General features: G+C 43.9%; 1 protein-coding gene across 1 annotated transcript in view; it reads right to left on the bottom strand.

The window, feature by feature from the left end:
- Positions 1–25,414, bottom strand: part of LOC132830767 (plexin domain-containing protein 1-like) — a 288,265-nt gene that overhangs the window by 24,499 nt on the left and 238,352 nt on the right. The window contains exon 13 of the mRNA XM_060848606.1: positions 5,296–5,453. Coding sequence (XP_060704589.1) covers positions 5,296–5,453 — 158 coding nt within the window. The remainder of the gene's footprint in view (positions 1–5,295; positions 5,454–25,414) is intronic.

Genomic DNA, 25,414 nt, shown 5'->3' with positions numbered 1-25,414 from the left:
CAATGCCCACCTCAGGCAACTGTCTGTGTGGAGTTTGCACATTCTCCCCGTGTCTGCGTGGGTTGCCTCTGGGTGCTCCGGTTTCCTCCCACAATCAAAAAATGTGCAGGATATGTGAATTGGCCATGTAAAATTGCCTGTAGTGTTAGGTGCAGGGGTAAATGTAGGGGAATGGGTCTGGGTGGGCTGCTCTTTGGAGGGTCAGTGTGGACTTGTTGGGCCGAAGTGCCTGTTTCCACACTATAGGGAATCTAATCTGAAATTTTGTTTTGCTGTTTACACTAAGACATGTCTACAGTGTCCTATATGGAGTGTTGTTTGATTTTGTGAGATGAACATGTTTTCTTTAATCATAGAATATTTGAAGCCTCCTGTGGATATGTTTCAGTGCCTAACCACCACAGTAAACAACTGCAAATGTTATACTTATGATCTATCAATCCAGATTTCACTCTGGGATTGGACTTGTTCAGTATTACCATCAACTAGAACCAGAACAAAAACATAGGGTGCCCAGTAGTTTGGGCAGTGTTGAGCTGACTGGATCAAACTTGTTGTTGCACATTTTGTTCAGTTGGTAACACGGCTGTGTTAGGTTGAAAAGCTTGTTGCTCAGCTCTTAGCAAACTGGCTTGCAATTGAAAGGCATTCGCGATAGAGAGGGTGAGAAATTCATCGATACTTGACGTGCCCACCCCCATACTAATCCTGAAAATGGGAGAAGACTATAAGACCAGAACGTATTGGAGTAAAATTAGGCCATTCAGTCCGTTAGGTCTACTCCACCATTCGATTATGGCTGATATGTTTCTCATCCCCATTCTCCTGCCTTCTCCCCGTAACTCCTTACCAATCAGGTGCCTAATTCTGTTTTAAATGCACTCTATGAGCATTCTATCTGGATGTATCACTACCTGGTATGGCAACTGTACCATTCAAGATTGGAGATGGTTACGGAGAGTGGTGAACTCGGCCCGGACAATCACAAAGGCCAATCTCCCATCTCTCGGATGCACCTACCAGGCCCGCTGTCAAGGAAAGGCCACCAGCATTCTCAAAGATCCATCCCACCCTGGTAGTGTTTTTCTACAACCTCTACCATTGGGCGCAACAGTTTCTACCCTACTATTGTTAGAATACTGAATGTACTCACAAACTCTTAACATTAGCCTGTACCTGTTTTGCTTTTGCTGCTGTTTACCTATTATTTACTATCTCTGCTACTTAACTCTGTGATCTGCCTGGATTGCTCACAAGACAAAGCTTTTCACTGTGCCTCGGTACACGTGACAATAAATTCAATTCAATTCAATTCAAGTGAATTCAAATGAATTCAATGACTTGGCCTCCACAGCCCTCTGCAGCAATGAGTTCTACAGAATTCCCACCCTCTGGCTGAAGAAATTCCTCCTCGTCTCAGTTCTAAGGGGTCTTCTCTTCACTCTGAGGCTGTGCCCTTGGAGCCTTGTGGAAATATCTTCTCCATGCCCGCTTTATCCAGGCTTCTAGGTGTTCTGTAAGTTTCAAACAGATTCCCCCCATATCTTACTAAACTTCATTGAATACAGAACCAGAGTCCTCAACTGCTCCTCATGTGACAAGCCCTTAATTCTTGTAAACCTCCTTTGGACCTCCTCCAAGGCCAGCAGATTCTTCCTAGATAGAAGGCCCAAAATTGCTCACAATATTCAAAATGCAGTCTGACCAGAGCCTTATACAGCCTCAGGAGTACCTCACTGCTCTTGTATTCTTGCCATCTCAAAATGAATACTAACTGCATTTGTCTTCCTAACTGCCAACTAGAACTGCATGTTAACCTTAAGTGAATCCGGAATCATGGTCACTGGACCAAGCATTAGGATTTTTGCACCCTGCACCATTCAAAAAGATTGGAATCATATCCTAACCCCATTCAAACATCTTGGCTCCTTATCTTCTACCATCTTTGAAAAGAAAGGGCGGCACGGTGGCACAGTGGTTAGCACTGCTGCCTCACAGCGCCAGGGACCTGGGTTCGATTCCCGCCTCAGGCGACTGACTGTGTGGAGTTTGCACGTTCTCCCCGTGTCTGCGTGGGTTTCCTCCGGGTGCTCCGGTTTCCTCCCACAGTCCAAAGATGTGTGGGTCAGGTGAATTGGCCATGCTAAATTGCCCGTAGTGTTAGGTAAGGGATATATGTAGGGGTATGGGTGGGTTGCGCTTCAGCGGGTCGGTGTGGACTTGTTGGGCCGAAGGGCCTGTTTCCACACTGTAAGTAATCTAATCTAATCTAAAATTAAAAAAAAGTACCGATTTCAGGTTTACAAGAATCAATTGAGGTGTAATCTACTCTTGTCATGGGAGATAGATCCAGGCTTGTAAGTTTTTCAAGAGTGCAGCTGTCTTGGAGAGTTATAGGACTTTGTTTCAGGTTACTGAAACAGAGAAGGCTTTGGACCAACCTCAAAGGAATGTTACACTTTGGAAAATTAGTGAATGGTACTTGACGCAAGTTAGGACATGGGCAGCAGAAGTAAAATACTGGGGACATTGAAAATCTGAAATTGAAGCAGAAAATAACCCTCTGTAGTTTTGATGGTGTTCTGAGCTCTAGCAAAATATCACTGGCTTTAAACAGTAATTATGTCTGAAAATGCTGAGAAATACTCAGCAGATTTGGTAGCACCTCTCAAGAGACAGGTACTACCAAATCTGCTGAGTATTTCCAGCATTTTCTGTTACAAGACACTATAAACCCTTGAGCCTGTTGTGTCATCCAACAAGATGGTGGTTTACATTCTGTCTCAACTTCACCCTCCCACCTTCTCCCAGAGGGATTCAAAAAGCCCATTAATCCCAATCCTAAGTATACTGAATGATGGAGCATCTGCAACTCTCTGGGTCAGAAACTATTTTAATTTATTGGCTTATTCATGGGTTTTTGGCATCTCTAATTGGCCAATGTAGAGGGCAGTTAAGAGCCAACCAGGTTGCTGTGAGTCTGGAGTCACATGTAGGCCAGACCAGCTAAGGATGGCAAATTTCCATCCCAGATGGGTTTTTACAAAAATCCACAAATTGTCACCATCAGACCAGCCTTTTAATTCCAGATTTTTATTGAATTCAAATTTCATCATCTGCCATGTTGGGATTTGAACTAATGTCACCAAAATATTAGCCGGTAGCTCTGCATTACGAACCCAGGGACCATCACTGCCACCCCAGGTTCACAACCATCTGCATGGAGATATTACTTTCCATTCCATTACAGAAACGAGGTGGAAAGTTACACAATATTGATGGAAATATGCATAGCAAGGTGAACCTTTAAAAAAAAGTCACATAAATTTTAATTCATCAGTTTCAAAGCAGACTCTTGGTTCACCAATCTGTCGTAGAGCTTTTATGGGTTTCATGTGCTATTGGATTAGACAGCGAAGAGGCGTTTAGCTAGCTTGAATTTAAAATTGTGCCTCATTTCAAAGGTGATTTTACTTCCTGACAGGAATCAGTAATTTAGTGTCTCCTCTCCTTCTGCATTGCCCACTAAATCCTCACCTTCCTGTCTTGACTTACATTACTGGGACTGTCATATTCCATCTCAAAATGTCAAGCTCTGGGTGATGAGCAGTAATTTATTCCTGATTGTAATTACAAAAACATTGGACCTGACTGGAATTTTACTCGTGCGTTTAAGGAACAGACCTTGGAAAAGCTTGTGGGATGAGTGCCATTTCCTATAACATATTCTGCGAATATTTAAATGTCCTTGCTGCTATTTTGGAGACTATTCCTCATGCATGGCCTGGATACCGAGTGTCAATAAACTATCTATCCATGGAGAATAGATCTGATGAGTCTTTGTCATTAGCTGATGTCCAGTTTGAAGTCGATGTCAAAGCAATTTCATCACCAAAAATGGGAAAAAGCTGTGAGTAAGGCAACTCATTTCCCCTTTTGGTTTGGTTTTTGAATGACTTGAGATATTGGTGGCACAGAGTCATGGAGATCTACAGTACAGAAAGAGGCTCTTTGGCCCATTCAGTCTGATTTAAAACAACCACCTAAACTATTATAATCCTATTTCCATAGGTCAATAGTCTTGTATGCCTTGGTATAACAAGTGCACATCTAAATACTCCTCAAATGTTATGAGTGCTTCAGATTTTATCAAACTTACAGGCCGTGAGTCCCCGATTCCCACCACCCCCGAGTGAAAAATATTTTCCTCACATTTCCTCTAAACCTCCTGCTCCTTAAATCTATGTCCCTTGGTCACTGATGCCTCCACCAAGGGGAAAAAATTCCTTCTGTCTACTCTGTCTATGCCTCCCTCATTGATATATCTCAATCAAGTCCCCTCTCAATGTCCTCTGCTTTAAGTCTCAGTAGTAATGTCAGCTGACTGATGATGCAGAGGTGCAAGCTAAAACTCTGGAGGAAGATTTCAGTTCCCACGATGGAAACTTGAGGAATTTAAATTTGCTTAATAAATTTAGAATATAAAGCTAATCTCAGTGATGATGATCATGCCTATTATCACTGCCAGTTGAAAAAAATACTAACTGGTTCACTAAGGTCTTTTAGAACATCAAACATCGAGCATTACAGCACAGTCAGGCCCTTCAGCCCTTGATGTTGTGCCGACTTGTGAAACCAATCTGAAGCCCATCTCACCCATACTATTCCATTATCATCCATATATTTATCCAATGACCGTTTAAGTGCTCTTTAAGCTGGCGAGTCTAAAAATGTTGCAGGCAGGGCATTCCACGCCCTTAGTACTTTCTAAGCAAAGAATCTACCTCTGCCATCTGTCCTATATTTACTATCCCTCAATTTAAAGCTATGTCCCCTTGTGCTAGCCATCACCATCTGAGGTACAAGGCTCTCACTGTCCATCTTATCTGATCCTCTGGTCATCTTGTATGCCTCTACTAAGTCACTCTTAACCTTCTTCTCTTTAATGAAAACAGCCTCAAGTCCCTCAGCCTTTCCTCACAACACCTTCCCATCACACCTGGCAACATCCTGGTAATCTCCTCTACATCCTTTCCAAAGATTCCATGTAAAGGGAATGAAACCTGTTGTCCTTACCTGTTTTGGTCTACAGGTGACCCCAGATGTGGTTGACTCTTGATTGCCCTCTGATATGACTGAGCAAACCACACACTTCAAGGACAATTAGAGATGTACAACAAATACTGGCCTAGCCACAACAGAGTAAAGGAATTAGTCCCCTAGCTGCCAGGAGTTGATTCTGAGATGTTCATCCATTCCATTTTAAAAGGCATCATGAAAAAGATTGCAGCTCACCTCAATAAAAAACAAGGCAGCAGGAGACAGGGGGTGACTGCTAATGTAGATGATGCCCAGAATAATGACAGCGATGACAATAACTGCCAGGACAATGCCCACTACCACACCGGTGTGCAGAGGTCCTTTCTTATCCGAGGGACTGTCATCTGTGATACCTGCAAGAAAACACAGGGAATGGGGGGAGACAAGTAAATGATTAATTGAAGGGTCATATGTTAAGATTCAACCATTCTGACAACACAGGATTCACAATAAATATTTAAACAATTACAACAGCGACTGAACTTCAAAGACAATGCATCAGCGGCTGAGCTCTCTGGGATGTCATGAGGTTGGCGACGCATTTTTCTTTTGTTTTATTTTGAAAATGGCTCATTATATGTCTGAATAAACACACAGCATGTTGCACTCAATCGACCCTCTACACTGAAACCACAAGTCTGATTGGTTCCAGTGAAGGAGGTGGAGGGGGTTATTTTATATTAGTCCTTCAAAACCACAGCATCGATTTAAGAAGGAAATCAGGAGGGCAAAAAAGGGGACATGAGGGACATGGATAGGATAGACAATGTTTTTTCCCTAGGGTGGGGGAGTCCAGAACTAGAGGGCATAGGTTTAGGGTGAGAGGGGAAAGGTATAAAAGAGACCTAAGGGGCAACTTTTTCACACAGAGAGTGGTACGTGTATGGAATGAGTTGCCAGGGGAAGTGGTGAAGGTTGGTACAATTGCAACATTTACAAGGCATTTGGATGGGTATATGAATAGGAAGGGTTTGGAGGGATATGGGCCGGGTGCTGATTGGTGGGACAAGATTGGTCGGCATGGACAGGTTGGACGCATGGGTCTGTTTCCATGCTGTATTCCTCGATGGCTCTATGATTTACTTATCTGGTTTCCTGGCGTCAATCACACTTTCTGACTGATCGGATTTGGCTCTTTTGTTGCCCTCTCCACTACATTGAACAAAAGTCAAATGTGGGCATACAAACTGGCCTTCAGTTCGGGGGAAATCACACATGGTGCTGGAAACACATAATTGCTATGGCACAGCAGGAGGCCATTTGGCCCATCATGGCCAAATCAGCTCTATTGTCAAGTGCCAATCCTTTTCTTAATACACATATCCATGCACACCATTTCAATCCAAATAATTATCCAACACCCTTAGTGCTTCAATTGAATCTGCCTCTACCACATTTCCAGGCAGTGCACTCCAGACCCGATCTACTCACTGTTTGAAAAAAACATATCTTACATCATCCTTGTTTCATTTGCAGCTCACTTTAAACCCATGCCCCCATGTTCATATTTCCTTTATGAGCAGGAAAAGCTTTTTTTGATTTACTGTATCCAATCTGTTCATGATTTTGAAAACCTCCATCAGATCTCCTCTCAATATTCTTCCTTCCAAGGAGAACAGTCCCAACTTCTTCAATCTATCCTCATCGCTGAAGTTTTTCATTCCTGGAATTATTCATGTGAATCATTTCTGCACACTCTCTCTCTCCAAACCCTCATATCGTTCCCTCAGTCTGACAGACACAATAATCCAGCTGTGGTCCAATGTCAACTCCCTGTTCTTGTGCTCTATGTCCCTAATAATAAAGCCAAGGACATTGTACACTTTATTAACTGCTCTCTTCATCTGTCTTGCCACCTTCAATGATCTGTGCACCTATACACTCAAGTCCCATTGCTCCTGAACCCCCTCCTGGAACCTGGGTAATGTACAGTTCTGTGTGGGGAGTTTGTCAGTTCTGACTTGGGAGGCCAGAGCTCACCGGATGGGTGAGGGGGTCTGTTGGGTAAGGGGGCAGTGGACAATGGAAGAGCAGGTTCTGACCAGTGATGGATAGCAGTGGCTCAGTCTGGGTGGTGCCAGATGAGGGGGGGGGGGGGGGGGGGGGGGGGGGGGGGGGTCGAAGAGTGTGGTGTTGGAAAAGCACAGCCGGTCAGGCAGCATCAGAAGAATCGGGCGGCACGGTGGCACAGTGGCTAGCACTGCTGCCTCACAGCGTCAGAGACCCGGGTTCAATTCCTACCTCAGGCAACTGTCTGTGTGGAGTTTGCACATTCTCCCCGTGTCTGTGTGGGTTTCCTCCGGGTGCTCTGGTTTCCTCCCACAGTCCAAAAATGTGCTGGTTAGGTGAATTGGCCATGCTAAATTGCCCATAGTGTTAGGCGCAGGGGAATGGGTCTGGGTGAGTTGCTCTTCGGAGGTCGGTGTGGACTTGTTGGGCCGAAGGGCATGTTTCCACACTGTAGTGAATCTAATCATAAGCTCTTCATGAGGGTGACTGAGTTCTGGTCACTGTCTCCCAGACCCAGTTCCCATGGGCAGCAGGTTTGCCCTCTGCAGCATGCCAACAGGTTGCCTTTGAACATAATCATTGGCCAGTTGACTGGGTGAATGCTTCCCTTCTATCCTGTTTCATTCGACAATTTCACTAAATTTTTCTTTTCCATTCTTGACTGTCTTCAAGCTCTGCTCTCCTGATGGACCTGAAAAGTATCATTTGGGGATCTGTAAGATCCCCCTTTTGATGCACCTCATTTTAAGATCAACTTACCTTTTGTGTTACTCATTTCTAACACTCCAGGTTTCTCTTAAGAGCTGTTAGTGTTTTCTTATTTGCACACTCATTGGACTATGCAAGGACAGATTAGTGACAAGATCACTGATCAGTGACATTCCTCTCAATACATTTATGCCTCTGTGATTAGCTGCAGCCTTTGAATGGCAAGATTTCATCTCTTACCCAATCTCTTACCCAGTTCACCCATTGATACACCACAGATTGATTGATCAGCACTTCACATCCAGGTGTCAAATTCTAAACAAGATTCGAAACAAGGCCTCACACCTAAAATGCATTGGCTGACCGGAGATGACTTGGAGAAAGTGAGGTCTGCAGATCCTGGAGATCAGAGTCGAGAGTGTGGTGCTGGAAAAGCACAGCCAGTCAGGCAGGAATGTGAAGGGCTTAAGCTTGAAACATTCATTCTCCTGCTCCTCAGCTGCTGCCTGACCGGCTGTGCTTTTCCAGCACCACACTCTCGACTCTGATCTCCAGGATCTGCAGACCTCACTTTCTCCAAACTGACCTGAGGTGTCACCTCTCGTATACACTGAGAAAACCTTTAGTTAACTTGAGGTGGTGACTTGAAAGAAATTTTGGGGTTTGTATTTTAATCAATTGAAATCTTCCCCTCCTTTCTAACTGATCAAAGAGTTAATGGGAGGGAGTAAGCTATTTTAGATTTGTTCAATACATTTGCTTCAGTTGTATGACCCTTTGATCTTTTACATATAAATTCTGCATCTAATATCTCCTCTTACTACACCAGATGGAGGAGCAATGCTCTGAAAGCTAATGTTTTCAAATAAACCTGTTGAACTATAACCCGATTTATGATCTTGTCCAACCAGTCCAACATTGGCACCTCCACATCACAGATGGCAAATAGATCGGGAAGAATCTGAGGGTGTGTCCACATCCTGTTGGGCTCACAGTTGTTGGTAGTACGGAAGATACCAGATCACCACATCAGCCAGGAAGTCACCAAGAAGATAACAGAATGCCAAGCCAATCTTTACAAATGCAAGAAGATGTGACTTTGGAGGACCATTAGAGTTTTAATTCACACTGGGGATGTGTTGATCTGAGAAGACAGACATTTATCCCCCTATCCCTGGTTAACCTGAAAACTGAGTGGTTCACCTGGGGTTCTGTGCAGGGACAAAGTGAATCAATCACACTCTAACTCAATCATAAGTGCTAGACTCTCGTTATGCATCTGTCCCCCGAGTCCAGGGCCTATTTTAGACATGCAGCTGCCTGTCAGATACGTATGTAACACATGGAGTATTAATGTCTGTTTAGCAGACATTGTTGAACAGGAATGTTGTATTCAAATGAATAGTGCTGGAAATCTTAGGATTTCTACTCTCAAGATTTCAAGTAAAATCCTTTGTGTTGTCAAACTTCATGATTCGCAAAGCTAAATCAAGCTTTCACATAAAATGATGGCATTCTAAAGCACCTGTGACCTTCAAGAATTGATTGAATCTTTCATGACACCACAATACAATTGGACTGAATCCTCCCTCTCACTGGGTCCATTTATAACAGATTTTACAAGCCAAGGTCAAGGCACTTTAATCATTGAGCTGATACATCCTGACCTTCGTTTGGCCATTAAAAATTCTAGAAGAGTTCCAAGAGGGATCTTTAGCTTATGTACTCATTGAAGTAAATTGCAATGTTTTATATCTGGCTGTAATCTGTATCCAATATGCCACACTATTATTTAGTTTATTTGAGATCCACATTTATGGCTTGAGCTTTGAACCTTAAGGTGCATTTCTCTGATGGATTCTCTGGAACACTGTGTCCTGTGTTTCTGGATGGATGGCACTTAATTATGATCTCTAAGGCCCTTCAGAACTTGAGGTCTTCTGCTGCCCAGATTCTGGATCACACCAAATGCAGTTCAACCCTCAGCACTGTGCTTGGCGGCTAAGGGTAAACAAGACCTGGATTTTAAACATTGCACTTTGGTTTTCAAGTCTCTCCATGGCTTTCTATCTCTGTAACTTCTTCCAATCATAAAATATCTAAACATAACCAATGTTGCCCTATTGAGTGTTCTCCATTTTAATTCCTTCACCATTGGCAGTCATGCCTTCAGCTAGCAGGTTCTGGAATTCCATCCCCAAACATCTACTTTGCTATCTTTTTTTCTTCATTTATGATGCCCCATGTTGTGTTACATCACATGGTCAGTGCATATTTACATCAGAAATAGGAGCAAAAGTAATCCCTTTAGCCTTTCAAAACCTGCCCTGCCCATTCTAAAAAATCATGGTTGATCCACCCAGGCCTCAAATCCTCTTCCCTGCCAGCTCCCCACAGCCGATATTTTAAAAATCTGTCTACCTCCTCATAGAATCCCTACAATGTGCAAGCAGGTCATTCAGCCCATTGAGTGTGCACCAACCCTCCGAACAGCATCCCAACCAGATCCACCCGTGTAACCCTGAATTTTCCACGGCACACCCATTTAGCCTACATATCCCTGGATACTATAGGCAATTTAGCATGGCCAATCTACCTAACCTGCGCATCTTCGGACTGTGGGAGGAAACCAGAGCAGCCAAAGGAAACCCCACACAGACACAGGAAGAATATGCAAACTCCACATAGATAGTCCCCTGAGTTAAGAATCTGCATTGATGTGGGTTTGGAGTTATAGGTAGGCCATGTTTGAGGATAGAACAAGCTGAGGAACTGGTACATTTCCAGAGGGTGTGTGACAAAGGGCTATATAAAAAGGTTATTGCACAAGGTAAGAACTCAAGGTATTCAGATAAGGTAATCACGTAGATTAACAATTGGTTAACACACAGAAAACCGACACTGGGTCTTTTTCAATTTGGAAAGTAATAACTAGTGGAGTCCCACAAGGACCAGTCCTAGGCTTTAATTAATTACCAACTATATTAATTACTTGGAGTAAGGGGCAGAAAATAATGTATTCAAATTTTCTAATGACACAAAAATAAGTTGGAGGACATGCTCTATGAGGACATCAACAATCTGTAAGGGTATACCTGCATCCAGGTAAGGACAGCAGTTTCCTTCTTTAAAGGACATAATTGAACCAGATGGTTTTTGTCAACAGGACATGGCTGAACAGCTTCCAGGCAGAAGAGATGACCTGGGGGGTGGGGGGAGGGTGTAGTGAGAGAGGGACTCACTGAGATCCTTGTAGAGGGAAGAGGAGGGCTTCTTCAAGGTAGGCATCCTTGCGAAAAGATTTGCAGTAGGTTACGATCAACTAGGAGAAAGTGAGGACTGCAGATGCTGGAGACCAGAGTTGAAAAGTGTGGTGCTGGAAAAGCGCAGTAGGCCAGGCAGCATCCGAGGAACAGGAGAATCGACGTTTCGGGCATAAGTCCTTCTTCAGGAATGAGGCTGGTGTGCCAAGCGGGCTAAGATAAAAGGTGGGGTGTGGGGGATTTTGGGGGAGGGGCACTGGGAATACGATAGGTGGAAGAAGGTGAGGGTGAGGGTGATAGGCTGGAGAGGAGGTGGGGGCGGAGAGGTCGGGAAGAAGATTGCAGGTCAAAAGGGCGGTGTTGAATCCAGGGGTTGGGACTGAGGTAAGGTGGGGGGAGGGGAAATGAGGAAGCTGGAGAAATCTACATTCATCTCATGTGGTTGGAGGGTTCCTAGGCAGAAGATGAGGTGCTCTTCCTCAAGGTGTCGTGTGGCCAGGGTCTGGCGATGGAGGAGGCCAAGGACCTGCATGTCCTTGGCAGAGTGGGAGGGGGAGTTCAAGTGTTCATCCACGGGGCGGTTGGGTTGGTTGGTGCGGGTGTCCCAGAGGTGTTCCCTGAAACGTTCCACAAGTAAGCGGCCTGTCTCCCCAATGTAGAGGAGACCACATCGGGTGCAACGGATACAGTAAATGATGTGTGTGGAGGTGCAGGTGAATTTGCGACAGATATGGAAGGATCCACTGGGGCCTTGGAGGGAGGTGAGGGGGGAGATGTGAGCGCAAGTTTTGCATTTCTTGCGGTTGCAGGGGAAAGTGCCGGGAGTGGAGGTTGGGTTGGTGGGGGGTGTGAACCTGACGAGGGAGTCGTGGAGGGAGTGGTCTCACCGGAACGCTCATAGGGGTGGGGAGGGAAATATATCCCTTGTGGTGGGGTCTGTTTGGAGGTGACAGAAATGACGGAGGATGATCTGTTTGGAGGTGGCGGAAATGACGGAGGATGATAGTGGCTTCATGGTCATCATTCAACTTTTAACATCTCCCATGGCAGGATTTGAACCTAGGCCCCAGGACCTTACCTGGAATATTGGTCAAGCAATAATACTACTAGACCTTGGGAAGACAGCAAGGCAGGTACAAGTGTGATTCCTTGTGATCACTCAATACTCTCATCTCAGTGCTCCCGAGTAGAAGGGCTGCTGAAGAATCATGTTTAGCTTTGTCAAAAAATTTGACAAAAAATACTGGGAGTGGGATGGGCAGGATGATATCTTGTGGGAGTAGGGACAGGAGAATTATTAAACTCTCATGGTGGCTAGTCAAAGGGATGAAAAAGATCATTCTCGTCCTTGTTTAAATATTAGGATAAAATGTCAACTTACATTCATTCCTGTCACTGAATGAATAATTTATGCAGGTGACATTTAATACACATTCATATTCTCAGAAGAACACTGAGTTCCCTGAGTTACTATGTCTATCTAATTACTCTTGATTTTCTTCAAAGATCCCTTGAGTTGCATCAAAGAACACATCAACTCAATCAATTTATTGTCCTCACCAACAATGATTGTGGGTGGTTTTACATTTTAATTCAAGGCTTGAATGCTCACTTTTAAGAGAGAAATATCTGGAGGTGGTTAAGAAACATCAGGGAGAATGGGTGTTTGTTCAGTAATGTCACTATTGTTCTATGTATTCTAGAAGGTTGACCTTCACACTGGTGCCCTGACACTGGCTGTATTGACAGGACAGCAGTCTTCTGACTCTTCCCTCCCAGTGAAGTGAGGATGGAACCAGGTCCAATTCCAAATGTCAGCCCTTGGCTTTGTTCAAAACGATGCAAACGTCAAGAGATTTCATTCACTGTCAGCCTGTTGAATCCCAGGCAGGCATTTCTGGTTTAAAAAAATGAATGTGCCTCATTTTGAATTAATTCTGTCAGAAACAGCTTTCCAAATGAATTTGCAAATGTTTATTTGACTCAATCTTTACACTGATGAGAAGTATCTTTACTTGATCTCTTTCTGCCTTGATAGATAGATGAAGAGATAGATAGATGGAGGGGTGGATAGATGGAGAGATGGATATGTTTTGATGGAGAGATGGATATGGATGGATGAAAGGATGAATGGAGAGATGGATGGAGAGTGAATGGTTGGATGTTTGTTTGTAAGAAGAGAGGAGGTCCTATTTGATCTCAGAGTATGAGTGATACAGTAAAGACTGTATTCATTGCCTATTCTGAGGCAACCTTGACATTTCACTCAGAGTGAAATAACAGAGTTTTGTTCAGAAAGGCTTCCAAAGATTAAGAAGTCAAAGATAAGCAAAATGGAATGGGATACAAATCATTGGACAGAACAGGCTCTCAATAGGTTGAGTGGGCTCGACCCGTTCCGATGAGTCAGCATTCTCACTTCTAACATCTCCCTGGTGTAGAATGCGCTGCACTGTGATGATTCCACTTCTTTTAGAAAGTGAGCGATGACTGTTAAAAGGCTTTTGCAAATTGAACAGTTCAATCTTGAGTGATTTGAAACCACATTCTGGTGAAGCCTTTGAATGCAGAAGATGTTCTTTAGCCAGCCTTATATTGAAGCTTTAGCATGAAGTTTATTGCCTGGGTATTCTAAGCCTATTAAAATGCTAATTTTAATTAAAATGCATTAGCCCAATGCCATTAGTTTTATTGTTACACATTACTTTGTTGGGCTTTACCTCAGGCCTCTTTATAACAGATCTAATCCATGCAAATCAGGAAAGTGTCTACCACTTGGCTAATGATTTAACTGACTTTACTCACTGACTGTTGAACAGTAGGTAGATTCTCCCTGGAATCCAGACCAATATTAATCCTTCATCAGAATTACAATAAGTGACTAGAGTCATAGAGCCATAGAGTCGTACAGCATGGAAATAGACGCTTCAGTCCAACCTATCCATGTTGACCAGATATCCCCACCTAATCTAGTCCCACTTGCCAGAACCCGGCCCATACCCTCCAAACCCTTCCAAATTATACACTCATCCAGATGCCTTTTAAATCTTGCAATTGTACCAGCCTCCATCAGTTCCTCTGGTAGCACATTCCATACATGTACCACCTCTATGTGAAAACGTTGCCCGTTAGGTCTCTTTTATATCTTTCCCCACTCACCCTAAATCTATGCCCTTTAGTTCTGGACTCCCCCACCCCAGGATAAAGACCTTGTCTATTTACTCAATCCATGTCCCTCATGATTTTATAAACCTCCATAAGGTCACCCCTCAGCCTTCAATTCGCCAGGGAAAACAACCCCAGCCTATTCAACCTCTCCCTATAGCTCAAATCCTCCAACCCCTGGCAACATCCTTGTAAATATTTTCTGAACCCTTTCAAGTTTCACAACATCCTTCCAATAGAAAGGAGACCAGAATTGCATGCAATATTCCAACAGTGGCCTAACCAATGTCTTGTACAACTGCAACAGGACCTCCCAACTCCTATACTCAATGATCTGATCAATAAAGGAAAGCATACCAAACACCTTCTTCACTATCCTATCTCCCTGCGACTCTTTTTTCAATGAGCTATGAACCTGCACTCCAAGGTCTCTTTGTTCAGCAACACTCCCTGGGCCTTACCATTAAGTGGATAAGTCCTATTAGGATTTGCTTTTCCAAATGCAGCACCTCGCAATTATCTAAATTAAATTCCATCTGCCGCTCCTGAGCCAGAGGGCCCATCTGATCAAGATTGTGTTGTAATCTAAGGTAACCTTCTTTGTTGTTCACTACACCTCCAATTTTGGTGTCATCTGCAAACTTACTAACTGTACCTCTTATGCTCACATCCAAAGCATTTATATAAATGACGAAAAGTAGAGGGCCCAGCACTGATCCTTTTGGCATTCCACTGGTCACAGGCCTCCAGTCTGAAAAACAACTCTCCATCACCACCCCCTGTCTTCTATCTTTGGTCCAGTTCTGTATCCAAATGGCTAGTTCTCCCTGTATTCCTTGAGATCTAACCTTAATAACCAGAGTCTCATGGGGAACCTCGTCGAATGCCTTACTGAAGTCCATATAGATCTCATTTACTGCTCTGCCCTCATCAATCCTCTTTATTACTTTTTCAAAAAACTCAACCAAGTTCGTGTGACATGATTTCCCATGCACAAAAACATGTTGACTATCTCGACATCGCTGTTTTTGGGAACATTCTGTGCACAGATTGGCTCCGTGCGGGGTTTAAAGTTTGAATTCCTGGAGGTAGTGGCTGGATCCCAAGGTCCCTAGTTTCACTACGATTTGCAGATGGAGGGTGGAGGTGGGGAGTGGGGAATTTGGTTGCCCTCTGTTTAAGGACTCATTAATCTTGTAGAGCAGTTTGCCATTGTCCCGGGACCTTGATATTGGGATTTACATTTGGTCACCCGAATAGGCTGGTGCATGCCAGTGCCCAGAAGCCAGGTTTATTATCCCAAAGTTTTGTTTTCATTTGATGAGAAGTGTCATGGGGCACCTCGTACCAGGCCAAGCACAGTATCTTTATTCTGGCTGTATGGCCATTCTTTTTCTCAGTAATGCTGCTGATCTTTTAGGGAGCTACTTTGAATCATACAATCACAGAGATGTACAGCATGGAAACAGTCCCTTCAGTCCAACTCGTCCATGCTGACCAGATATCGTAAATTAATCTAGTCCCATTTGCCAGCATTTGGCCCATATCCATTCAAACCCTTCGCATTCATGTATCCATCAGAAAAATTTTAAATAGAGCCAGAAAGTCATAGAGATGCACAGCACGAAAAGAGACCCTTCAGTCCAACCTGTTCATGCTAACCAGATATCCCAACCTAATCTAGTCCCACCTGCCAGCACACGACCCTATCTCTCCAAACCTTCCTATTCATATACCCATCCCGATGCCATTAAAATGGTGCAATTGTACTAGCTTCCACCGTTTCCTCTGGCAGCTCATTCCATACACGTACCACCCCCTGCATGAAAAAGTTGCCCCTTAAGTCTCTTTTATATCTTTCCCCTTTCACCATAAACCTATGCCCTCTCATTCTGGGTGCCCCCACCCCAGGGAAGAAACTTTGTCTAGTTACCAGCCAACCCAACGTCATCTGACAACTCATTCCACATATGCACCACCCTGTGCGTGAATAAGTTGCCCCACAGGTCCTTTAAATCTTTTCCCTCTCACCCTAAACCTATACCCTCTACTTTTGGATTCCCCAACCTGGGGAAAAGACCCTTAACTATTCATGCTATCCATGACCCTCATGATTTTATAAGCCTCTATCAGGTCACTGCTCAGTCTCTGATGCTCCAGGGAATACAGCCCCAGCTTATTCAGCCTCTCCATTTAGCTCAAACCTTCCAACCCAGTAACATCCTTTTAAATTTTTTCTGAATCTTTTCAAGTTGAACGACATCTTTCCTACAACAAGGAGACCAGATATGAACACAGTATTCCAGAAATGGCCTAACCACTGACCTGTACAGTCACAACGTGACCTTCCAACTCCGAGAGTCAATGTTGGTTTTTAATCAGTGAGGCAGCGGCCAGTCCATTTTATAGCTGCCATCTGCGTTTGACAGTGACATGAAGCAGGCAACTCCTGCATCCTGGTGATTCTTGCTGGATCTAAGTGGAGTTTGAGATTACCTCCTTCGCAATGCAGCATTTCAAACGCGTGTCAAGCCACTGATGCAATGGCAGCACAGAATTGGGATCTAGAATCCATTCAGGCATTGGGTTCCTGACTCCATTCTGGCCCTATATTTCAAAGTTAATTAATTTGCTGTAGAATGCAAGGTTGTGAAAGGTGCAGTATCAATGCAGGGCTTCCTTCCTTTTCAGATTTAGCTACTTTATAAATGCTACATTAAGAAATCAATGGGTCTTGAGATGCAAGTATATATCAAAGTCAGGGATTGGCTTTCACAGTTTCGGGAAGAACGGAACTGACAAAGCATGTTGTACAGAAAGACATGACTCGTCAATTCAACATGCAGAGACCATCGCTGTTTGGAGCAGTTCCTGCATTTCAATGTGACCATGCTTCCACAGTACTCCAATGAGACAAGGTCAGAGACTAAATGGATGCAATTCATAACTGCAAAACCATTTGAGAAGGGTTTTTGTTAAAACCAAAATTAATCAGTGCAATTGTAGATCACTCAATAAATTTTTAATCTTTATTTCTTATTTTTAACTTTAAGAAACCCTATTATCAGCTTTAACAGCATCCCCAATAGACAGTGAGAACTCACAATTACCTATCTTTCTGATATGGAACACATCCTTTTTCTTTGTGGGGTCATAACCCAGTTCATAAAACCTGGAGTATTTAGGATTCATGTTGTCAATGACAAAATCTGTCTGGAGACCTCCTGGCTGTATCCTCTGCAGGAGGTGGGACATTATAAAAGCATGACTGTACACAGACAATGGATAGTCTTCAAGGAATTACTGCATGGCTTACAACAACTATGCATTCCTTCAAAGTGCAAAAATTCAAAGAAGGTCAGTCATCTGTGGCTATCAACTGTACTTCAGGATTGAATAAGATTAAAGGAAAAGACCATGAAGTTGTCAGAAATTTCATTAATTCTGAGGATTGGAAGGTTTATAGAATGCAGCAGAGGAGGACTCAGAAACTGATAAGGAAAGGGAGAATAGAATATGAATGCAATCCAGCAAAATCCATAAAAAGGACGATAAAAGCTTCCATAGGTACATAAAAATGAAATGTTTGGCTAAAATGAATGTAGGTCCATTACTGACTGAGTCAGAAGAATTTATATTTTGTGTCTGTGTTTATTGAGAAAAATATCAGAAATCTCCCAGAACTAGAGATTCAAGAAATAGAGCATGAGGATTTAAGGAAATTAATATTTGTAAGAAGATTTGTAAGAAGAAATTCATCAGGCTGAAAACTGATATTTCCCCAGGACTTGATGGTCTTCACTCCGGAATGCTGAAGGGAATTGCTCTCGAGATAATCAGTGCATTGATGATTATTTTCCAAAGTTCGATGGATTCTGAAACGATTCCTGCAGGTGGAAGATAGCAAATGACACCCAGAAGGGAGCAAAGAGAAAACAGGAACTACAGAGCTGCTAGCCTTCCAACCGTAGTGGGGAAAATACTCAAATCTATTATAAACGTTGGGACAAATACACAGTTAGATGATAATGATCTGATTGAGCGAATCATTTATTATGAAGCTATTGGAGTTTGTTTGAAAATGTTACTCCCAAAATTGATAAAGGAGAGCCAATAGAATCATAGAGATGTACAGCATGGAAACAGGTCCTTCAGTCCAACTCGTGCATGCTGACCAGATATCCCAACCCAATCTAGTCCCACCTGCCAGCACCCGGCCCATACCCCTCCAAACCCTTCCTGCTCATATACCCATCCAAATGTCTTTTAAATGTTGCAATTGTACCAGCCTCCACCACTTCCTCTGGCAGCTCACTCCAAACATGTACCACCTTCTGTGTGAAAAAGTTGCTCCTTAGGTGTCTTTTATATCTTTCCTCTCTCACCCTAAACCTATGCCCTCTAGTTCTGGGCTCCCTCACCCCAGGGTAAAGACTTTCTCTGTTTATCCTACCCATGCCCCTCATGATTTTATAAACCTCCATAAGGTCACCCCTCAGCCTCCGATGCTCCAGGGAAAACAGCCCTGGCCTACTCAGCCTCTTCCTATAGATCAAATCCTGCAACTCCGGCAACACCCTTGTAAATCTTTTCTGAACCCGTTCAAATTTCACAACATTCTTTCCATAGGAAAGAGACCAAAATTGCACGCAATTTTCCAAAAATGGCCTGACTAATGTCCTGTACAGCTGCATCATGACCTCCCAACTCCTATACTCAATGCTCTGACCAATAAAGGAAAGCATACCAAACGCCTTCTTCACTATCCTATCTACCTGCGACTCCACTTTCAAGGAGCTATGAACCTGCACTCCAAGGTCTCTTTGTTCAGCAAAACTCCCTCAGACTTTACCATTAAGTGTAGAAGTCCTACTAAGATTGGCTTTCCCAAAATGCAGCACTTCGCATTTATTTAATTCCATCTGCCACTCATGAGCCCATTGGCCCATCTGATCAAGATCCTATTGTAATCTGAGGTAACCTTCTTCGCTGTCCACTACACCTCCAATTTTACTGTCATTGCAAATGTACTAAGTATACCTCTTACACTCACATCCAAATCATTTATATAAATGACAAAAAGTACTGGACCCAGCACCAATCCCTGTGGCATTCCACTGGTCACAGACCTCCAGTCTGAAAAATAGTCCTCCACTACCACCCTGTCTTCTATCTTTGAACCAGTTCTGTATCCAAATGGCTAATTCTCCCTGTATTCCATGAGATCTAATCTTGCCATCTCCCATGGGGAACCTAGTTGACGGCTTTACTGAAGTCCATATCGATCACGAGAGTGTAGTGCTGGAAAATCACAGCAGGTCAGGCAACATCCGAGGAACAGGAAAATCGATGTTTCAGGCTGGAGTCCTTCATCAGAAAGGAGGCTGGAGTTTCTGGGGTGAAGAGATAAATGGGGAAGTGGGGAGTAGGGTTGCTGAGAGTATTATAGGTAGATGGTGGTGGGGGTAATGGTGATAAGTCAGAGAGGTAGGTGGAGTGAATACGTGGGAAGAAGGTGGACAGGTAGGACAGGTCATGAGGGTGTTGCTGAGCTGGAAGGTTGGAACTGGGCTAAGGCAGAGGGAAGTGAAATGAGGAAACTGGTTAAATCCACATTGATGCCATGGAATTGGAGGGTCCTGAGGTGGAAAATGAGGCATTCTTCCTCCTGGCTTCAGGTGGTAAGGGAATGGCGATGGAGGAGGCCCAGCACCTGTATGTCCTTGGCAGAGTGGGAGGGGGTGATAGGCTTGGTTGGTGCTGGTGTCCCGGAGATGTTCTCTGAAGCGCTCTGCGAGTAGGCAATCTGTCTCCCAATGTAGAGGAGACCGCATCGGGAGCAATGGATACAGTAAATGACATGTGTGGAAGTGCAGGTGAAACTTTGATGGATGTGGAAGGCTCCTTTGGGGCCTTGGACAGAGGTGAGGGGGGAAGTGTTGGTGCAAGTTTTGTAATTCCTGCTGTGGCAGGGGAAGATGCTGGGATGGGAAGGTGGGTTGTTGGGGACCGTGAACCTGATGAGGTAGTCCCAGAGGGAACGGTCTTTACAGAAAGTGGTTAGGGGTGGAGAAGGAAATACATATCTGGTGGTGGGGTCCGTTTGTAGATGGCGGACATGGTAGCGGATGATGCGATGTGTACTAAGGTTGGTGGGGTGGAAGGTGAGGACTGGGGGGGTTCTGTCTTTGTTGCAGTTGGAGGGGTGGAGTTCGAGGGTGGAGGTGCAGGAATTGGATGAGATGCACTGGAGGGCATCATCAACCACTTGGGAGGTGAAATTGCGGTCTTTAAAGAAGGAGGCAATCTGGTGTGTTCTTAGTGAAACTGGTCTTCCTGGGTGCAGGTGCGTGGAAGTGGAGGAATTGGGAATAAGAGATAACAATTTTACAGGAGGCAGGGTGGGAGGAGGTGTAGTCCAGGTAGCTGTGGGAGTTGGTGGGTTTGTAGAAAATGTCAGTGTTGAGTTGGTCATCATTGATGGAGATGGAGGGGGAGGGAGGTGTCGGAGATGGCCCAGGTGAATTTAAGTTTCAGGTGGAATGTTTTGGTGAAGTTGATGAACTGCTCAATCTCCTTGTGGGAGCATAAGGTGGCACTGATGCAGTCATCAATGTAGCAAAGGAAAAGGTGGAGAGTGGTGCCGGCGTAACTGTGGAAGATAGACTGTTCACTGAGCAGACAAAGAGACAGGCATAGCTGGGGCCCATGTGGGTGACCATGACTACCCCTTTCAACTGGAGAAAGTGGGAGGATTCAAAGGAGAACTTATTGAGGATAAGGTTCAGTTCAGTCAAACGAAGTTAGCCAGTGGAAGGGTACTCTTGGGGATGTCGGGAGAGGAAGAGACGGAGGGCTTGAAGGCCCTGGTCATAGTGGATGGAGGTGTATAGGGACTGGATGCACATGGTGAAGATGAGGTGTTGGGGGCCAGGGAAACAGAAGTCTTGGAGGAGGTGGAGGGTGTGGGTGGTGTTCCGAATATATGTGGGAAGTTCCTGGCCAGGGGGAATAGGACAGTATCGAGGTAGGTGGAGATAAATTTGGTGGGGCAGGAGTAGGCTGAGATGATAGGTCAGCTGGGGTAGTCAGGCTTGAGGATCTTGGGTAAGAGGCAGTGTGGGATTCCCGAACTATGAGGTTGGAAGCTGTGGGTGGGAGATCCCCTGAGGCGATGAGGTTGTGTACGGTCTGGGAGATGATGGTTTGGTGATGGGAGGTGAGGTCATTGTCAAGGGGGTGATAAGAGGAGGTGTCTTCAAGTTGGCACCTGGCTTCAGCAGTGTAGAGGTCAGTGTGCCAAACTGCCACTGCACTCTCCCCACCTTGTCCGCTGATTTGATGATCAGGTTGGGGTTTGGAGCAGAAGGAGAGGAGGAGAGGTAGTAGAGTTTCTGACTCTAATCTCCAGCATTTGCAGTCCTCGCTTTCACCTCTCCATATGGATCACGTCCACTGCTCTGCCTTCATCAATCCTCTTTGTTGTTTCTTCAAAAAACTCAAATCAAATTTGTGAGACATGATTTCTCATGCACAAAGCCACGTTGACTATCTCTAATCAGTCCTTGCTTTTCCAAACACATGTACATCCTGTCCCTCAGCATTCTCCCCAGCAACTTGCCCACCACCAATGTCAGGCTGACTGGTCTTTAGTTCCCTGGGTTGCCCTTATCACCTTTCTTAAATAGTGGCACCATGTTTGCCAACCTCCAGTCTTCTGGCACCTCACCTGTGACTATCGATGATAAAATATCTCAGCAAAGGCCCAGCAAACATTTCCTTAGCTTCCCACAAAGTTCTAGGGTACGCCTGATCAGGTCCTGGGGATTTATTCACTTTTATGCATTTCAAAACATCTAGCACTTCCTCCTCTATAATATGGACGTTTTCAAGATGACACCATCTATTTCCTTACGTTCTATATCTTCCATGTCCTTCCCCACAGTAAATACAGATGCAAAATAATCATTTAGTACCTTCCTCATCTCCTGAAGCTCCAAACAAAGGGCGCCTTGTTGATCTTTGAGGGGTCCTATTCATTCCCTAGTTACCCTTTTGTCTTTAATGTATTTGTAAAAACCCTTTGGATTCTCCTTAACCCTGTTTGTCAAAGTTATCTCATGTCCCCTTTTTGCCCTCCTGATTTCCATCTTAAGTATATTCCGACTACCTTTATACGCTTCTAAGGATTCACTCGATCTATCCTGTCTATGCCTGACATACGCTTTTTTCTTTTTCTTAACTAAACACTCAATTTCTTTAGTCATCCAGCATTCCCTATACCTACCTGCCTTTCCTTTCATCCTGACAGCAATATACTCTCTCTGGACTCTCATTATCTCATTTCTAAAGGCTTCTCATTTTCCAGCCGTCCCCTTACCTGTGAACAACTGCCCCCAATCAGCTTTTGAAAGTTCTTGCCTAATACCATCAAAATTGGCCTTCCTCCAATTTAGAACTTCAACTTTTAGATCTGGTCTATCCTTTTCTATCACTATTTAAAACTAATAGAAATATGATCGCTGGCCCCAAAGTGCTCCCCCATTGACACCTCAGTCACCTGCCCTGCCTTATTTCCCAAGAGTAGGTCAGGTTTTGCACCTTCTTTAGTAAGTAAATCCACATACTGAATCAGAAAATTTTCTTGTACACACTTAGCAACTTCCTCTCCATCTAAACTCTGAACACTATGGCAGTCCCAGTCTATGTTTGGAAAGTTAAAATCTCCAACCGTAACCACCCTATTAACCTTACAGGTAAGTGAGATCACCTTACAAATTTGTTTCTCAATTTCCTGCTGACTATTAGGGGGTCTACAATACAATCCCAATAAGGTGATCATTCCTTTCTTATTTCTCAGTTCCACCCAAATAACTTCCCTGGATGTATCTCTGGGAATATCCTCCCTCAGCACAGCTGTAATGCTATCCCTTATCAAAAATGCCACTAACCCCTCCTCTCTTGCCTCCCTTTCTTTCCTTCCTGTCGCATTTGTATCCTGGAACATTAAGCTGCCAGTCCTGCCCATCCCTGAGCCATGTTTCTGTAATAGCTATGATATCCCAGTCCCATGTTCCTAACCATGCCCTGAGTTCATCTGCCTTCCCTGTTAGGCCTCTTGCATTGAAATAAATGCAGTTTAATTTATCAGTCCTACCTTGTTCTCTGCCTTGTCCCTGCCTGCCCTGACTGTTTCACTCGCTTCTTTTCTCAACTGTACCCGTCTCAGATTGATCTTTTTCCTCACTATCTTTCTGGGCCCCTCCCACTCCCACCCCCCCCTTACTAGTTTAAATCCTCCCAAGCAGTTCTAGCAAATTTCCCTGCCGGTATATTCGTCCCCTTCCAATTTAGGTGCAATCCATCCTTCTTTACAGGTCACTTCTACCCCAAAAGAGATTCCAATGATCTAAAAATGTGAATCCTTCTCCCATACACCAGCTCCTCAGCCATGCATTCATTTGCTCTATCCTCCTATTCCTATCCTCACTAGCTTCCAGCACCAGGAGTAATCCAGATATTACTACCCTTGAATAGCTCCTTTTAAAATTCCTGCCTAACTCTCTATATTCTCCCTTCAGAATCTCATCCTTTTCCCTTCCTACGTCGTTGGTTCCAATGTGTGCAATAACCTCCTGCTGGGCCTCCCCCTTGAGAACATTCTGCACCCTTTGTAAGGTATCCTTGATCCTGGCACCAGGAAGGCAACTCACCATTCTGATTTTTTGCTGTTGGCCACAGAAACATCTGTCTATGCCTTGGAGGAGAGAGTCCCCTAACACAATTGATCTCTTGGAACCCAACGTACCCCTAATTACATTAGAGCCAGTCTCGATACCAGAGAATTGGCTGTTTGTGCTACATTTCCTGAGAATCCATCACCCCCTACATTTTCTGTACAGCATACTTATTTGAAATAGGGGTAGCCACAGAAGACTCATGTACTACCTGCCTATCCCTCTTACCTTTCCTGGAGTTAATCTATCTATGTGACTGCATCTGCAACTTTTCTTCCATCCTATAACTGCCATCCATCACACCCCCTTGATCGTATAAATTTCTCATTGCCTCTAACTGTTGGTCCAACCAATCCATTCGATCTGATAGGATTAGCAACCAATGGCATTTATTGCAGATATAATTCTCAGTAACACCAACAGCTCCCAAAACTCCCACAACTGATAAGAAGAGCATATCACTCTACAAAGGGCCATTTTTGCTTCTTCCAATCTATAGACCCAGAAAATTGCACCGTCTTATTCTTCTACAAACACTGCTCCAAGGCTAACTTAATACTTATGGCTTATATTTTTAAGTTTAATCAAATGACATATCTCAAGTCAAACATATAATCAAGAAAGAACCCACTCTGCACACTACTGCAGACTTACAGCAAGGCTATACTTAAAATTATTAATTTATCTGTTTCTGTGCTGTGACCTCTCTCAAACAAGTTCCTCCAAGATCACTTGTTAATTTCATTGTTTGTTAATTTTCTTAGACGCACTCCGATGTCCAGCGATACATGAATTCAACAGCAACGGCAGTAACTGTGCAGGTTCACTGTTGTGTCATTAGCAGTGTGGGTTTCTCTCTCTCTCTCTCTTTCTCCTGCACTGACCTGATCATGTACTGCCTTTGTCTATCCCTCTCCCTTTTAAAAGTGATGCTCTTTTGACTTTACTTCCTTCCAACATTCCAAAACAATGCAACATATAAAACAATAATTGCTGCTCTTGGAATTCGAGGAAATCACCTCCAACACCTAAAATATCTCAAAAAAGGAGCAGCTGTTATAGCCAGGAATGTTTCCTGTCCTCCATTTTAGATTACCCAGAATCCAATCTTGTTACACTTAGAGTTTCAGAAGGCTTTTAATAAAGCCCCCTACAGGAGGTTGGTTAGAAAATCACACGGTATAGGAGGTAATGTATTGACATGGATAAGGATCGACAAACATAAAACAGAGAATAAGAATAAATTGGTCATTCTCACGTTGGCAGACTGTGACTAGCAAAGTTCCACAAGGATCAGTACTTGGGCCCTAGCTATTCACAATATACATCAATGATTTTGATGTGGGGACCATACGTAGTAGTTTCAAATTTGTGGATTATACAAAGCTAAGTGGAAATGTGTGTTGCAAGGAAAACATAAGGCAGTTTCAG

This window comes from Hemiscyllium ocellatum, chromosome 32, assembly GCF_020745735.1.
Source record: "Hemiscyllium ocellatum isolate sHemOce1 chromosome 32, sHemOce1.pat.X.cur, whole genome shotgun sequence".
In the NCBI taxonomy this organism is placed as follows: Eukaryota; Metazoa; Chordata; class Chondrichthyes; order Orectolobiformes; family Hemiscylliidae; genus Hemiscyllium; species Hemiscyllium ocellatum.
The sequence above is the reverse complement of the archived record's forward strand: the minus strand, read 5'-3'. Positions and strand labels throughout refer to the sequence as shown.